The sequence below is a fragment of the Lontra canadensis genome, unplaced genomic scaffold (genome assembly GCF_010015895.1).
Source record: "Lontra canadensis isolate GAN:19392208 unplaced genomic scaffold, GSC_riverotter_1.0 scaffold32, whole genome shotgun sequence".
In the NCBI taxonomy this organism is placed as follows: Eukaryota; Metazoa; Chordata; class Mammalia; order Carnivora; family Mustelidae; genus Lontra; species Lontra canadensis.
The window spans coordinates 18,128,400-18,147,144 of NW_022631026.1; the positions used below are offsets into that span (position 1 = coordinate 18,128,400).

At 35.1% G+C, this 18,745-nt stretch overlaps 1 protein-coding gene across 2 annotated transcripts in view; it reads right to left on the reverse strand.

The window, feature by feature from the left end:
- ATAD2B (ATPase family AAA domain containing 2B) overlaps positions 1 to 18,745 on the reverse strand; it is a 152,980-nt gene that overhangs the window by 111,282 nt on the left and 22,953 nt on the right. For both annotated transcript variants that reach the window (XM_032866927.1, XM_032866926.1), the window contains exons 2-8: positions 17,988 to 18,139; positions 11,952 to 12,001; positions 11,444 to 11,597; positions 9,640 to 9,742; positions 8,261 to 8,369; positions 5,568 to 5,684; positions 3,139 to 3,214 (exon numbers count right to left, since the gene is read on the reverse strand). In XM_032866927.1, the coding sequence (XP_032722818.1) occupies positions 3,139 to 3,214; positions 5,568 to 5,684; positions 8,261 to 8,369; positions 9,640 to 9,742; positions 11,444 to 11,597; positions 11,952 to 12,001; positions 17,988 to 18,139 (761 nt within the window). The remainder of the gene's footprint in view (positions 1 to 3,138; positions 3,215 to 5,567; positions 5,685 to 8,260; positions 8,370 to 9,639; positions 9,743 to 11,443; positions 11,598 to 11,951; positions 12,002 to 17,987; positions 18,140 to 18,745) is intronic.

Sequence of the window (18,745 nt, forward strand, 5' to 3'; positions counted from 1 at the left end):
AATTAATTAAACTTTTTTAAAAGAAAAGAAAGAAATGAATTAACAAGCTGATTACAACATTTAAGTGAAAATGCAAAGGACCTAAAATATCCAAACTAAGGGCACCTGGTGATTGTTGGTTAAGAGTCTGCCTTCAGGGGCACCTGGGTGGCTCAGTGGGTTGCGGCGCCTCTGCCTTCAGCTCAGGTCATGATCTCGGGGTCCTGGGATCGAGCCCTACATCAGGCTCTCTGCTTGGTGGGGAGCCTGCTTCTCCCTCTCTCCCTGCCTGCCTCTCTATCTACTTGTGATCTCTCTCTCTGTCAAGTGAATAAATAAATTTTAAAAAAATGGATATTCTGGGGCACCTTGGTGGCTCAGTGGGTTAAGGCCTCTGCCTTCAGCTCGGGTCATGATCCCAGAGTCCTGGGATCGAGCCCCTCATCGGACTCTCTGCTCAGTGGGAAGCCAGCTTCCCTTCCTCTCTCTCTGCCTGCCTCTCTGCCTACTTGTGATCTCTGTCTGTCAAATAAATAAATAAAAATCTTTTTAAAAAAATGGATATTATGATCTTCATATAAATTTGAAACAACCAATAAGAGATGTAGATAGTAGGAGTCAGGCCTCTCAATGTCTGAAAGTTACAAGATAAACAAGAAAGATGAGAATAAACTCTGTGACAGTGGATTAGAGTGGCCCACTTCAGTAAGAACTCATGTTTAGCTTAATATAAAGATGGGTACAGAAACAATTATAAATGTGTCTGTATACATAGGTTAGTGTACATACGTAAGATTACCTAGCTATCTACAAGAGGGTCCTATGTACAAACATACATAGTATCTAGATACTGGCTTCTAAATATTATTCTCCAATAAAAGAAAACAGGGATCCTTAGTGAGGTGGCTTATCCTAGAGCTGGGGCACAGAGTGTTTACGATGAGCCTGGAGCATGTTGTAATGACAGAAAATAAGGAAGTACTCAAAAAACAAAACAATGGAGGCATGTAAAAGGGACACAATGGCTAAAGCAGGTACAATTTGAGCAACAAAATAACATTTCATTATAACCCAAAGTATAAAACAAATAAGGACACATCCATACTAATATAAATGACTGAATAAATATTTTTAAGGGGAGGATGCCAATGTCTTACAAAAGAATTTTAAGTAATACAGGTAGACACTCCCCCTGTAAGAGATAGAGCTTAATTTCCAAACCACTACCTTTCCTTGAAGGTGTGCAAGACTTAGTAATTTGTTTATATTAAAAAAAAATATGGAAATGGAAAAACAGTGCCTTTACAGTGGAGAAATATGGCAAACACAACTCTAACCAAGTTATAAAGGTTAACTTAACATTATCAGTGATGTCATATGGATATAATTTTCCCCTTGATGTGATACAACAAGAAGGATCCTTTTCCTCCTGGGTAATCTTTCCAAAAATCCTAACCCCAGTCTCACCTAGAGAAAAACATGATTAGACATACTGGGGGACATTTCACAAGATACAGGGACAGTGGGAAGCCTGGGTGGCTCAGTCGGTTGAGCATCTGTCTTCAGCTCAAGTCATGATCCCAGGGTCCTGAGACCAAGTTCTGCATCAGTCTCCTGCTCAGCAGGGAGCCTATTTCCTCTCTCTGCCTGCCCTTCCCCTTTCTTGTGCTCTTTCTCTCTTTGACAAATAAATAAATAAAATCTTAAATTAAAAAAAAAAAAGATACAGGTACAGGATTCATCAAGATTATCAAGATCATGAAAAATAAGGAAGACAAAAATCTATCACAGACCAGAGGAGACTGTGGAGACATGACAACTATATGTAATATGGTGATACCCTCATTTGTATTCTGCAGCAGAAAAGGAACATTAATGAAAAAACTATTAAAATCCAAATAAACCTTGAAGGTTGGTAAGTAGTTATGTACCAATATCACTTTTTAGTTTTATTAACATGCCACAACATGTTAGCAATGACAAAAATTGGGTAAGAGGGGGGCGCCTGGGTGGCTCAGTTGTTAAGAGTCTGCTTTCGACTCAGGTCATGATGCCAGGGTCCTGGGATCAAGCCCCGCACTGTGCTCCCTGCTTCTCCCTCTCGCACTCCCCCTGCTTGTGTTCCCTCTCTCACTGCGTCTCTCTCTCTCTGTCAAATAAATAAGTAAATAAAATATTCAACAACAACAAACTGGGTAAGAGGTTTAAGGGAAACCTATACTATTTTTCCCGCATCGGGCTCCCAGCTCCATGGGGAGTCTGCGTCTCCCTCTGACCTTCTCCTCACTCATGCTCTCTCCCACTGTCTCTCTCTCAAATAAATAAATAAAATCTTTAAAAAAAAATTCATTTAAAAAAATTTTTAAATATTTGCTCTTCAAAACACATAATTTTGAGAACAAATAGCCAAGTCAAACGATGGAGCAAACACTTGTAATATGTACATGTGATAAAAGATTTATGTTTAGAATATATTTTTAAAATTTAAAATTCAGTAAGAAGGCAAACAACTTCATTTTAAGAGGGCAGAAGTTTAAGCAGAAATCTTTACAAAGAAGATATAAAAATGGCCAATAATGGGTGCCTGGGTGGCTCAGTGGGTTAAGCATCTGCCTTCAGCTCAGGTCATGATCTCTGGGTCTGGGATGGAGCCCTGAATCAGGCTTCCTGCTCAGCAGGGAGTCTGCTTCTCCCTCTTACTCTGTGCCAACCCTCCCCTACTCATGTGTGCACTGGCTAACGTGCGCGCTCTCTCTCTCTCTGTCTCAAATAAATAAAATCTTTTAAAAAAAAGAAAGAAAGGGGAAAAGGGGAAAAACAGGAAAGACTAACTGAACCACTGTTTCCAGTGAAAGCAATGTGAGTTGTTTAGATTCAACTCTACTAAGAGATCACCAAAGAGCTATGTAGCTGTAGAGAACATAATTGTTAAAACAGTAACTATTCCAAGCAAACTGAACCAGGAAGAGAAGAGTCACATGTAAGATAATAACTACTAGTCCTTAATTAAAGAAAGATACCATTTAGTTCCTCATTGACATTACCAACACCATCAATACCTATATTCTAATTATAAGACATTTCGTAATGTATTATTTAAAGAATATATCTAAATAACTGATATAAATTTTTCCTCTTTTGAAAACCAACAACACATACCTGATATGGCTTCTTCTTGCTGGAGATCTGTGAATATCAAACAGTGTGTTTTCCCTCTTTTTTTGATGAGCCGGTACTTAAAGAAAAAGAAAAAAAGAGAGCAAAGAAATAACTAATGATAAATTGATAAACTGATGTATTAAAGGAATAGAAATTACTTCTGTTAGCTTTCTGAATAGAAGTGAGTCTTATGTGTTCAAGTTCCAAATGCTATCTAGAAGGAGTACAGCAAAAATAAAAACTTTGTAGCAGGTAATAGCATAAGTTGCAAACAAACTTTCTACAAAGATGTTAAATTAAATCTTCATCATCTGGGGTTAAACAAAGATTGTTTTGGATACCACACCAAAAGCTTAATCCATTAAAAAACTTAATATATTGGAATTCATCAAAATTACAAATTCAGCTCTTTGAAAGACACTATCAAGAAATTAAAGGAAACAAGTTACACACAAAGAAAATATTTGCAAATCATGTATCTGATAAAGAACTGATTGCCAAAATACATAGGACTCTTAAAATTCAGCACTGAAAAAATAAACAACTCAACTGAAAAAATGGGCAAGAGATATGAACAGACATTTCACCAGCGATAATGCTGGCAAAGTAGCACATAAAGATGCTCAACATCACTTGGGAAATGGACATTTAAACTACAGTAAATATGTATTAAAATTAATTTCAAAAACGGACCATACCAAGTATAGGGCAACAGAATGGTGCAACTGGACTCTCATGTACTCTTAGGGAGAATGTAAGTGGTACAATCACTCTGGAAAACAGTCTGGCAATTTCTTAGCACATTAAACATAAACCTAATAACAAACCCAACCATTCTACTCCTCAGTGTTTATGAAAAATGAAACAATATGTCCAAAGACTTGCACATGAATGTTCATAACAAATTTGTAACAGCAAAACACTAAAAATGTCAACAATCTAAATGTTCATCCACAAATGAATGAATAAACAAATTATGATATATCCATACAATGGAATGCTATTTGGTAATAAAAAGAAACACACTGGTGTAATTTTCAACAACATGGATGAGTCTTAAAATTATGCTGAGTGAAAGAAGTTGGACAAAAAAGAGTATATATTGTACATAAAATTCAAGAAAATGTGAACTCATCTACGGTTAAAGAAAGCAGATGAAATCAGTGCCTTCTTGAGGACTGGGATGGAGATGGTTCCAGAAGGTTAAAAACAGATTACAAACAGGCAACAAGATAATTTGGGGGGTTGATAAACATGTTCAGTATCTTGATGGTAATGACAGTTTCATAGGTACGTACCTAAGGTATAACCAATTTGCCAAACTGTACGTATTAAATATGTGTACTTGCAGTACACTGCATTTCAATTATAGCCCAATAAAGATTTCTTTTATCTATAAAAATGGTTCACAATCTTTTTTCTATCTTTACATATCTCCCCCATTATCAACAGGGCTATCTGTGACAGTGACTCCTACCTGGTGTAATGTCTGCATAGCAATCTGCATCAACTAGAGGCAAGCCTCTAGTAAGAGAACTCTGACCCATCCCTTCCAGAGATTCAATCATCATTTTAAAGCATAAGAGTTTAAGTTTTGGGGTGCCTCGATGGCTCACTTTTAATCATGGGACTCCGGGATTTAAGCATAATCCCAGAGCCCCAGGATGGAGTCCCACATCAGGCTCTCTACTGAGCAGGGAGTCTGCTTCTCCCTCTACTCCTCACTCCACTCGTGCTCTCTCTCTCTCAAATAAATAAAATCTTTAAATAAAAAAAAATAATCTGAGTATAACTATCTCATATAAATATCTCAGTCCTTCCTTAAAAACATTATGCTATGTGAAACAAGTTAGACACAAAAGGTCACATAAAGGCAAATCTATAGACAGATAGTACATTAGTGGTTGCCAAGGTCTGAGGGTATGAAAGTGAAGAAATAATAAAATGTCCTGGAATTAGACAGTGGTGATGACTGCATAATCCCTATAAATATAGGGGCCCCTGGGTGGCTCAGTGGGTTAAAGCCTCTGCCTTTAGCTCAGGTCATGATCCCAGGGTCCTGGGATAGAGCCCCACATTGGGCTCTCTGCTCAGCAGGGAGCCTGCTTCCTCCTCTCTCTGCCTGCTTCTCTGCCTGCTTGTGATCTCTGTCTGTCAAATAAATAATAAAAATAAAATATTTAAAAGAAAAAAAAAAGATAAATGGAACTACAAGAGATTCCATTCTTCTAAATTCAGCAAAACTGGAGGTGCCTGGCTGGCTAAGCTGGTAAAGCCTGCAACTCTTGGGGTTGTGAATTCAAGCCCCACATGGGATGTAGCGATCACTTAAAAATAAAATCTTTAAATTCAGCAGCACTAATTTTTTTAAAGAGGTGAAGCAGAATAAGCTGCCCAACTACAAAAGAAGTTTCTTTAGCATCTCTTACCTATTGGAGGTGCTTGGTATCGATCCACTGTTTTCCTTTGTCTCAAATTATACGGTCTATCATTTTCTTCTCCTTCTGCCTCTTCAACTTCTATATCTCCATCCTCCTCTTGAGATTCTAGTTTCCCCCACATGAAAGAAAAGAATCATTGTTTTAATCCACAAGGACTGGTTCACTCTAGAAATGAGTATTTATTTATATTTTGTCTTTTACTCTCAGCACAGTTGACATTTTAAAGTGTCAACATTTTATGATACAGCATATATCAATACAATTAAAAATCAACCTAGATAGGTATTTTTTTAAAATGCCTTTCCTACAAATAATATAGCTCTCTGCTAAATAACCTAGGTATACTTATGATCTTTGGTCATATAAAACAGTAATAGAAGATAAATCAAAATTTGACTGGATCAAACTTCATTTAATGGCCAGTTATCCACCAGTGAATAAGGTTAGTATCCAAATACCACTTGGTAGTTCAAAAAAATATGCTTACAAGATAATTACTAATGTTACAGCAAGAGCAATTTTTGTTGGCAGTATAATGGTTTGTTAGGCCTGCTGACGACAGATAAACACAAATTAGTTCTATTTTGGTAGGAAAATGCAGGTAGGAATTGTGAGGGATTATGAAGCCTATTTCTGGGTTGTTAATGGTTTATTTCTTGACATAAGTGATCACTTTATGATTTGCCTAACTATACACTTAAAAAATAAATTATAATGTACATAAATCCTCAAAGTTTATTTTTTAAAAGTGCTTTGGCTGGGGACACCTGGGTGGCTCAGTAGGTAAAGCGTCTACCTTCATCTCAGTTCGTAATCTCAGGGTCCTGGGATTGAGCCCCACTTTGGGCTCCCTGCTCCATGGGGAGCCTGCTTCTCCCTCTCCTCCCTGCTCATGCTCTCAGTCTCATTCTCTTTGTCTCTCTCTCTCAAAAAAATAAAATCTTAAAAAAAAAATAAACTGCAGATAGATGTCATACCATAGTTACAGCCAAAACACTATTTATTATATATATGTATATATATATATACTTTTTAATTATATTTATTTATTTGAGAGAGCGAGAGAGCACAGGAGCAGGATAAGGGGCAGAGAAAGAAGCAGACTCCCTGCTCAGCAGGGAGCCCAATACGGGGCTCGATCCCATGACTCCAGGATCGTGACCTAAGCCTAAGGCAAATGCTTAACAAACTGAGTGACCTGGGGAACCCAAAGTTACAGTTTAAAATAAAAGTCTGAGGTGGGGTGCCTGGCTGGCTCAGTTAGTAGAGCATGTAACTCTTGATCTCAGGTTTTTGAATTCAAGCCCCATGTTGGGTGTAGACATTATTTAAAAATAAAATCTTTTAAAAATAATAATAAATTAAATTAAACTCTGATAAAAATTTACTGGCTTATGGCCCCCAAATACAATATACTTTGTGATTAACTTTTTAACCACAGGAATTGTCAACACAACACAACCATATTAAGGAACAGGAAAAATTTTAAAACCACCAGTAATATTGAATGAAATAGGAGACTAAAAATGCAAAGGACTTCATATTTTAATAATGACATCTAAAAGCTTATTCCAAGTTTACAAAAATTTTTATTATTAAGGTCTAGAGAAAATCAGTAGATACAATATTATTCTCTAAATGAATTACTTATACTCAAGTCTCTTTAAATCCTCAAAAAATATTACATTTTGAGAAACACCTGCACAACAATACTGTAGGAAGAAATTCTATACATGGCAAATCTACTTTGAAAACTCAACAAAGGTGTTCAGTTAATGAAAAGGCAAAAGTCACATTATAAATCTGTCTCACCTATACTGATTTTCTCCAAAGGAAGCAATATAGAGGTTCTAGCTGTAACAACAATAATATTTGCTCAATAAAGTACCTTCGTTAGAAATATCAGCTCTTCAAAACTCGCTAACAATATATTAGAAAATTTGAGAAAAAAAACCCATCTTCTCCATCTAAGCTATACAAATAATAGGAACTGGTAAGATTTCCTGGTAAAATACAACTATCCTATATTTACAATACATGGAATCTTCTGAAAATCCATTTCAATAAAAATTAACACCTACAGAATTGAATTCTATAGGTGTACTTACCAGTCACTGATTTATAATCTTTGGGGCAAAGCTACTTCCATCGTGTTCCCAGCTCCAACCCTAAAAATTCAGCCAGGGTTCTTCAGTTCAGAACCCAGACAAGCCTCAGAAAAGAGTAGTACAACCTATTCCACTAACAGTAGCAGGCCCTCTTTCTCAGGACGTCACTATTTACTTCTCGGTCCATAACTAAATTTGGGACCCAAATAATCAGAGATTCAGAGGATATAGACAGAAAGTGACTATGGACAGAGGCTTCCAGTTAGAAGCTATCTATCGAAACACAAAAGAGGCCTCACCTAACAACAAATCAGTCCATAGCAAATGTCACACCAGATTAGGTCACGGGAGGACTACTAATAAATTACATAATGGCGATAGTATTAAAGGCATTTTTCCAAGGGAAGGTAAAAACTCAGAATGCCAAATAAAAATTATTCCAAATTATACAATATAGACCTCTAAAGCCAAAAATCACCCACCCAGCAATATTATGCATATTATTACTTCACACATGCTTCCTCCCTCCCACCTCAACTTTGTAGTATTTACTTCATAAGGTACTTTACAAACCTTCTTCTTCACCCTCAGTGGAGACCTCATGATGATTCTGTATCCCATAACTATTTCTTCTCAGTGATTTTCTTCGCCTTTTCACTCTTGAATACATATCCATGTTTTCCTTTTAAAGAGAGAAAGCTGTCAATTAACGTGGATTTTATTCCTATCCATAAATACCATTAACCCAATGGTATATGACCACTCTTGAAATTTACTAAGCACCTATTTGAAGGCACAGATTCATGAAAAAATGGAGGTTCCTGAATTCAATAAATGCAAGGGACAAAAGGAAAAATAAAACAAACGTATAAAATATTTGAAAATTTAAAACTCCAATGCCATGAACATACTTTCTCCCTGAAGCAAATTACAGCCTAGTAGGATGGAATAAGACAAGTCACAGGTAACTATAAAACAAACTAAATGCCATAAAGAAAGGTACAATGTACCACAGAATTCAGAGAGATGATCCTCTTGTTGCTAAGGAAAGGGAAGGGAGGCAGCATTTGAGGTGAACCTTGAAATAAAGGTAGGATTGCAGCAGTCCCTAACCAGAACTATTACCACTGGTTAAGGATAAAGGAACAAGAATGATTTGTTTATATCTGGGCAATGGTGTGTGAGAAGATAAAGCTGAAACCAGATTATGAAGGTCAAGGTGTTTTTAATTAATTCAGTACACAATAAAAAGAACATTAAAGGTTCAAATCAGCAGAGTTAACAATCAGAGTGGTACTTTTTTTTTTTTTTTAAGATTTCATCCATTCAGGGGCGCCTGGGTGGCTCAGTGGATTAAAGCCTCTGCCTTCAGCTCAGGTCATGATCTCAGGGTCCTGGGATCAAGCCCCGCATCGGGCTCTCTGATCAGCGGGGAGCCTGCTTCCTCCTCTCTCTCTGCCTGCCTCTCTGCCTACTTGTGATCTCTGTCAAATAAATAAATAAAATCTTTGAACCCCCCCCCCAAAAAAAAAAAAAAGATTTCATCCATTTATTTGACAGAGAGAGATCACAAGTGGGCAGAGAGGCAAGCAGAGAGACAGAGGTGGGAAGCAGGCTCCCTGCTGAGCAGGGAGCCCGAGAGGGGCTCGATCCCAGGACCCTGAGATCATGACCTGAGCCGAAGGCAGAGGCTTAACCCTGAGCCACCCAGGCGACCCCAAAGTGGTACTGTTAAGATGATTCTTCTGACAAAAGCATGGAGGATCTTTTGGGGAAGGCTGTGGGAAGTAGAGTAAGGACAGAAGAAAACATCAAATCCCTAACTAAAGTGGAAAAAAGAAAGGAACAAATCTGTTAATTCAAGAAAATCCAAATACTGCTCATCCTCCCTTTGAATTCTGCAACCAAAAAAACAAAATATTTGCCAAGGTTGTTAAAGTTAATATACTCACAAATTCTGTATCAGTCCACATTCTAAGTCTTTCTACTTCTCCTGACCGACGATTCCGTCTGATGTTAATGTTGTCCATTTCCTGTAGTACAGCTTCAGCAGTACTACAATCACAGAATAAAACCACAAAATGTGTCAGACATGTGAAAGAGCTCTTCATCAAAGCATAATTATCTGATATGTAACTGTACGAGGAACCCAATTAAATAACTTTCTGAATCACCATCCATCAGAAGATAATGCCCCATATGTGCTATGATAAGAAAAAATAAATAAAAGAAGATAATGCCCCCCAAAATCCAGAACATCTTTTACCTTAATATAATTGCTATAATAAAACTTATGAAACAGAACATTTGTTTATAATACTCCAAATATTTGGGGCACCTGGCTGGCTCAGTCAGTAGAGCATGCGATTCTTGATCTTAGGGCTTTAAGTTCAAGCCCTATGTTGAGTGTCAAGATTGCTTTAAAAATAAAATCTGTAATACTCCAAATATTTAACTCCACAATGCCACTATAAATAACTAACTACCAAATCTAAGACAAAGAAAAAAAATTTCAATATTTTTATTTGAAGATGGTGTTAAGAAAATTTATGATAAAGAATCTGTAAAAAGTTTAAAGCTAGGGGCGCCCGGGTGGCTCAGTGGGTTAAAGCCTCTGCCTTCAGTTTAGGGTATAATCCAAGGACACTGATTATGCCCGCATCAGGCTCTCTGCTTAGCAGAGAGCCTGCTTCCCCCTCTCTCTCTGCCTGCCTCTCTGCCTACTTGTGATCTCTGTCAAATAAATAAATAAAATCTTAAAAAAAAAAAAAAAAAAAGGTTTAAAGCTAGCAGGGAGGAAGGCAAAAAAAAAAAAAGTTAAAGCCAGGGGCACCTGTCTGGCTCAGTTAGTAAAGCATCTGACTTGATTTCAGCTCAGGTCTTGATCTCAGGGTCGTGAGTTCAAGACCTATGTTGGGCTCCACACTTGGCATGAAGCCTAGTTAAAAGAAGTTTAAAACCTACATTAAGGTTAACTGAACAGGTAATTTTAAAAATTAGAAAACACTGACCTCCATGAAATACAGGCTCACATTACCACATTTTATCTTTTAAACACATTTATATACCACTTACTGTGTTGTCCAGATAATGATCAAAGTACTTAACAAATAATAACTAATACTTGAATTTGACATTACCAGTATAGAATATAATTTCCTCCCTTATAAAACAGGGATTACACTGACCTCCCCTCTCTCTTGATCACTGCAAGGATTAAGTAGGATAATTTATCATCTGAGAAGAGTAAAATTTCATTGCATGGAGATACTGAGCAATCTGCTAGTCTCATTCACTGTTTCCCATATACCCAGTCTCAAAAGACCATTAATTCAAAATCTTGACTAAAGAAAAGTATACTTACTACACATCAACAATGGAAATTAATGTTGCTTGAAAATTGTCAGAAACAAATTGTTAATGAGCAAATATTAAAGGACTATAACAGTAAAGAGAATAAAATTATTTTTTATATTATTTATGCATAAACTTTAAAAGGATGAGAAAAATTTAACTATCACATAAACTACTAAATCCAGTAAATGGACTAGAAACTGATAATCACTGCTAACCACTATTAATTCAAATTAAATTCAAAATAATTGCATTTATTACTAAGTCAGTGCTTAAGTTATTTTTTAAAACATAACTAGCTTAAAAATGATTTTTTTTGAAATCTGAAATCTGATTTTAAAATTTTAAAATCTGATAAATCAAATAAATAAATTAAATTAAACTGCTTATAAGCATTCATACCTATTTACTAGTTGATCAAATAACAAACTCTGGTTCACGCTTTCAAATCTGTTTTTCCTGGAACGACAACTTTTTCTGACTTCCATGTCACCATTTATACAAGAAAGGTCCCCATCTCCCTTCTTTTCCCCTCGAAGGGGATGGCTTCGAAGGGCTATAAGAAGAGAGAGATTTACATTTCAAAGTACAGAATATGAAAAGAAAAAAAGATACATCAAAAATTACTTTTAAAAGACTATAAAAATTTAACATAACCTCTTAAATGGTTTTAATATCCAATAACTTAAAATTTTGATAACTATTTATAATCTGTCATAGTAATTTAAATAACTTCATTTGTACTGATTTCTCAACATTTAACAATTACATAAGTATTCAGTATGGCATGGAAATCCAGTCATTTCCAACTATATGCTGAACATACTAGTAAATTTTACCCCACTTTAACACTTACTAACAACATGAGTAAGAATTTCAATACTAACCAGTTTCATAACAGAATACTCACATAAGCTACTATGTCCGTTTGGTAATGTAGCACCAGGCTGAGAAGTTAACCTAGAACACAATTATATTTAATATGCAAACACATCAACATTCATTTAAAGAAGCAAGAAAGGCAATACTGGTGGAATCATTTTAATATTTAAAATGTCAGTAATATTACTTTTTTCAGGGTAAAGATGACATTATTTTACTCTAAGATTGGTAATATACCAATTAATAACATATACTTGCAATGACTCATTTCATTATTTCAAGAAAAGCTTTACTAACAGATTATAAACTGAATTTACTCTGTCTTCAACTCTATAAATTCCAGAGAGGCTGAAGCTCAACATGTTCCATAAAGTTAACTGATATAATAAGCAGCAAAGGTCGCAGACATTTATTATTGGTTTTGGTTAAGAAAATAAAAACCAAACAATGACAAATTTATTCAAACAATAAACTGTAGGAAAAATAAAGTCCTTGAACAGCAATACCATTTAATAATTTCTCCAAAATATTTTATTACACATTCTAACCTGACAAATGAAAATAGCTAATTTCTCAAAATTGTCACTGTACAATTCTCCCTTTTGGGTGAAGGACAGTAAATGTTAATTCAGTAAGGGATACTTAAATGACCATCAAAACATGAAGACTTGAAAAAATCCACAGTATGCTTTTGTATTATCAGAAAGTCAAAAAAAACTAAATTGCTACATTATAAAAAAACTGTCGATGTAAACTTACTAAGGTATTTTTTAAATACCCAATGATTATCATTTTCAAAAATTAAAAAAAGGGAAAGGACTCATTTAGAAAATAGCAAATATATGATTATCTCCTATTATCTATATCGTTTGCACAAAATTTTCTTTTAATAGAATTATACTTAATACACAATGTTACATTAGTTTCAGGTGCGTAACTCCATGATTCAACAAGCCTATACATTATGCTGTGCTCACCACAGGTGTAGCTCCCATCTGTCATCACAGAATGCTATTACAATACCATTGGCTAACTATACTCCCCATGCTATACCTTACATCCCCATGACTTACTTATTCCAAAACTGGGAGCCTATATCGTCCACTCCTATTTGTACAAATTTTCTTAACTAAAATATTCTAACGTTTTGGGTTACTCCAGCACTCCTCATGCTAAATTTTCAATGTTAAATATTAAATCCTAATTATAAAAGCCCTTGCCTAAAAAAGGTCAGAGCTAGGATGACTAAAGGATATACACAAAAACTCAAACTGTTACATTTACTTATACTGTCAAAAACGCAAAAACAAAAAACTCCAGTCCCCCTCTCTCCCAGAAAACAACAAAACTATCTCATTCTAATATGCTACACCCCTTGGAAAGTATTTCATTTTTAGCACCTTTGTATACAAAGTACAGATAAAGTAGTGAAATTGGTGTATTAACATATCTTTCCTTGGAAGATTATACATAACAAATTTTCTAGAAGTCACTTAAAACCACACAGAAAACTCAATTTTACTACTTCATAAATATACTCTGGCTTTGGACCCAACATAATATTAACTCAGTTTGATCAGTTTATTTACATGTTTTGGTTCCAAGTGAATTTTAGTGTATGCAAAACCAAACCGCTGAAATTGTACATAAATTATTCAAAAACGTAAGATGCTAACCCTGAAATCACTCTACAAAAGAAATCTAAAACTTTTCTGAACAGTAGCAACGTCCTTGGGAAAACAGCACAATAAGCTTTTTGTTACTCTTGAAGACAATGCTTACTTGGCTTTTATTTTGTTGCTTAAGAAATATCGGTTTTAAAAGGAAAAATAAAAACTTATTCTTTAATTAAACCAATTATCTTAGAATCATAGATTATTGTCATCCTTTTTCCATTACCATTTCTCTTTATAAAGATGAAGAAGAACAAAAAGGAGACATAATATTAAATACTTGAGTATGGAAAGAGAAAAAATACTGGGATTTTAAGAACTGGTCTGCCTATACAATAATATATATGTCTAAAAAAGTTTCTTAAATCAATGTTCCCAAAAGTTCATCACTTAAAATGTAACTAGGTGACTTCACTATTTAAATGAAAGCTCCAATAAATCTTTTATGATTATGAAGTCTCCTCTATTTTTAAAAGGGGAAGTAGGTGAGGGATACTTCCCTGTATCTATGTTTCCTAAACTTAGTATTTTTTTTTTCCCTAAATTTCTTAAGTGGTGGCAGCATTACTTTACATTAGATGATTATCATGTTGGAATTTTCTACACCTTGGGGCATCTGGGTGACTGGGTTAAGCATCTACCTTCGGCTTGAGTCATGATCCTGGAGTCGCAGGATCCTGGACATGTCTGGAGTCCCAGGATCAAGCCCCGTATTGGGTTCCCTGCTCGGCGAGGGATCTGCTTCTCCTCTGTCCCTCACTCACACTCTCTCTCTCAAATAAATAAATAAAATCTTTAAAAAAAAAAAAAAAAAAGAATTTTCTACACCTTTAGTTATCTGGAGCATATTACCAATGAAATGCACTATGAGACTACTAGCAATCATTACTTATTCTCCCTTTCCCATATAAATCCAAGGCATTTAGTGACTTAGGGGTTTTAAACTTCATTTCAGGAAAAGCCTCAGTTTGGAAAGACCTTAACCAATACTGCCTACAATTCTATTGTGCCTCAGCAGTTTAACAAGTGGTTACATTTCTGCCTAACCTTATTACTCTCTCATCTGACCACAAAACAAAATTTTCACATATACTATATTTAAGTGTACAGTTTGTCTTATCAAAGATTCAATTTTGTTTATATCTTAGAGGATGTGTTTCTATTATTCTAGAGACATTAAATGCATGTCACATTTTCTAGGGTGCCTCCTCCAAAAACACAGAAAGACAGACACATGTGCATGAGCCCACACACACAGCATCCAGTTCAATAAATGTATAGTAGCTAAGTAAATATCAGCTGACAAAAATTTACTCAAAATATTTATAAGCTACGACATCTATCTAGGCTAGCATGGATGGATATTTGTGAATTTCTACATATAAGATAAAGAATATATAGTAAAATTTTTAACCAAAAATATCCTTATTTTATAAAAAATAGTAATTATGTTGATAAACTTGAGCCTTTAAATATAAGCCCAGATTTCTCCCCAAAAAGAAAACTCACGATCTATTTCAAATCATTTATGAAAACTTCAAAGTTCTAGTTCCACTTTTACTTCTACCTTCATCCAATTACCGAGCTCTCAAAAGAAAAGTTATTTCACCAAGCAATAGTAATTTTTTAAAAAAATTTAGCAGTCTTGGGGCACCTGGATGGCTCAGTCAGTTAAGGTCCTACTCTTTGATTTTGGCTCAGGTCATGATCTCAGGGTTGTGAGACTGAGCCCTGTTTGGGCTCTGCACTGGCCTGCTTAAGATTATCTCTCTCCTACATGATGTTAATTAATTGAATTTAAATTTTAAAAATGAAATAAAATTTAATTTAATTTAATTTTAAAAAGATTCTCTCTCTCCTTCCCCTTCTGTCCCTCCCCACCTGCTCATACTCAATCTCTCTCTCTGGAAAAAATTTAAAAATTAAAAATTAAAAATTTAGTAGTCTTTACAAAGTCATTTAGGATTCATTATTTTTCAGTGAATACTAATCTTTACCTGTATCCACTTTTCCCCCAAAACAAAGTACTTTTGTAAAAGAACCTTAATAATTTTACTTCATAAGACCTTAGATAACCAAAATAAAGGAATCGGGATTCTCAGTCTCATGACATAAAAACAAATACAAACTTCCATATAAATCCTGATTTTTGTATTTATACTCTCAAAATCTAAAATTTTTTAACTACAAGCTTCCCTCAAAATTCAATTCTGTTGAATCTAATAGGTCAAATGGTGTCTTCTTTTCATCTAAAACACAAAAACATTCTAACAGTGTAACACTTGCGTTTTTAGACAAAAATTTAACTCAAAAAACTTTTAAATTGTTATTCTTCTACCAAAATATAAATAATACATTGTTAGTATTCATTATTTCTTGAGCTTTTTATTCAAAATATACTCGTATTTTTTCAAAAAAGGAGTATCACACTAAGGCACCTAAATGGAAGTAAAATTCTCTCCCCAAAACAGTTTTTGAGGGCGCCTGGTGGCTCAGTCGTTGAGCCTCTGCCTTTGGCTCGGGTCATGATTCCAGAGTCCCTGGATCGAGTCCTGGGATCAAGTCCCACATCGGGAATCCCTGCTCAGCAGGGAGCCTGCTTCTCCCTCTCCCTCTCTCCCTGCTTATGTTCCCTCTCTCACTGTCTCTCTGTCAAATATATAAATAAAAAATCTTAAAAAAAATTTTTTTGAGGCATTTTTTTTAATAAAAAAGACATAATCAAGATCAATTTACACAAAGGCCTCTGAGTGGCTAAGATGAAGAAAATCAAGTGCCCATTATATATTACATATTATATATTATTATGCCCATTATATATTCAAACTGTTATTTTTCTTACAGTGAAAGATTAAACTCTGACACTAAAAGAACATTTTTAAGAAACGTTTATCTAGAAAAAGCCACCTGATTCATTAATTTAATAAATATAGGATACAGATTACAACAGGTAGATCAAGTCTAGAAGTATAATTAAAGGGCAGTACTCATTTTAAGTAACATCATTATAGTGACCTGGATCTGTATAAAACAGATGAATGAGTGTGGGAAAAGAAAGATCAACAGGCTATGATTCAAGATTTTCCTACTTAGCTCCCAGACAATGCAAAATAAACAGAGTAAAATGGTGCATCTTCTGGAACATACTGAAATAGGTAAAAGACTCTTTAAGGACTAGTAAATGTATACTGCCTATCAAAGTCTATATAACCCCCCAATTTTTTTTTCATTAAAGAGTAACAGTATCCAGGGGCGCCGGGGTGGCTCAGATGGTTAAGCATCTGCCTTTGGTTCAGGTCATGATCTCCTTGGCCAAAGGACTCCTAGCTCAGTGGGAATCTGCTTCGCCCTCGCCCTCTCCCTCAGCTCCTCCCTAATGCTTGTGCTCTCTCTCTCAAATGAATAAAAATCTTTTTAAAAATATCTTTTAAAAAAGAGTAACAGGGGGGCGCCTGGGTGGCTCAGTGGGTTAAGCCTCTGCCTTCAGCTCAGGTCATGATCTCAGGGTCCTGGGACTGAGCCCCACATCGGGCTCTCTGCTCAGCAGGGAGCCTGCTTCTCTCTCTCTCTCTCTCTCTCTCTCTCTCTCTCTGCCTATCTGCCTACTCGTGATCTCTGTCAAATAAATAAATAAAATCTTTAAAAATAAAAATAATAAAATAAAAAAGAGTAACAGTACCCAGAATTTATGTGCACATAGAAAACCAAGGAATTTTTAAGTACTTCAAGGAGGAGGGAAACCAAAGGATTTCCCTTTCACTTTTGTTTGTAGTCAGCATATCATCAGCACTTCTACGTTAAAGACTGGAGAAAAGAGAAGCTAAAAATTCTGAGATCAAAGTTTAAATCTTTTCTGTGTGTGTGCCTCTTTCATCTACATTAAATTATTACTATTTACTTTGGTAAGTGTGTAAAAGTAAGTTTTCCTGATACATACTGAACCAAACCAAATTTAAACTGACAACAAGCAGACAAATGAAAAGATTTTTTTTAATTTAATTTTTATTTTATTACATTTCAGTATATCAATTCAAGGGTAATATTTAATAATTTTAGAAGAGGAAGATTTTATTTTCAAATAAATATATAATTCTAACCAAATATCTTTATTTAAAACTTTCAGGAGTATAAAGATGTATGCATATCCAAGACCTATCGAAATCCTTATTGTTTAGTAATAATAGTTTCTATTATATACTAAATATTTTTACATAGCAAATATACTTTATGTGCTATTTAGAGGAAATACATACAAAATCATAAAACAAGTTTAAAAATTTGTATTTCTAGATAATAGTGGCTTTACAATTTAAGAAAATTAGCATTAATATGAGCCCTCAATCATATCAGATAATTCATGAAAAAACAGTGGATGAGTTCTCACTCCTCACCTGGCCTGTCCAGTTGGTATGTTCCATTCCTCTCGCTGACCAGTACTTCGTGATTTTGATTTGTCTTTGCAAACAGAATCAGGTTGTTTCAAAGTGCGTTTGGCTGGAGGAGACACATGGCTATCACTTAAACTACCATCGACTTCAGCTTTCTGAAAGACAGTTAAAAATTTATTATTCCTCTTAAAACAGAATTCCTACATTCTTGATAAAGTACAGTATTTATTCAACCAATAAGTATTTACTGAATCACTCTACAAGTATGTAAATGTAATAATCTGTAAATACAGAAACAAGGGAATTAGATTACATTTATAATCAGAAAACTATATAGTTTCTTATTTTAAAATAGTTTCAAGCCTACAAAGATGTGCATATGTATCTCGTTGTGACATGATTCCTCTTCTCTCCTAAATACTCCAGTGCATACATCCCAAAACAAAGATACTTTGATACATTACCATCATATAACCCTTCCAATCAGGAAGTCAACACGGATATAACACAGAGCCAATTCACATTCAAATTTTATTTGATCCAGGTTCAGCATCCTATCCAGGAACATATATCGTATTCAGTTATCAGATCTCTTCTGCCGTCCTCAATCTGGAATAGCTGTTTAGCTTTCCCCCATCTTTCATGCCTTTGACTATAACTATAAAGAGTACAGCTCTTGGGTGCCTGGGTGGCTCAATGGGTTAAGCCACTGCCCTCGGTGGGGTGCCTGCTTCCCCCTCTCTCTCTGCCTGCCTCTCTGC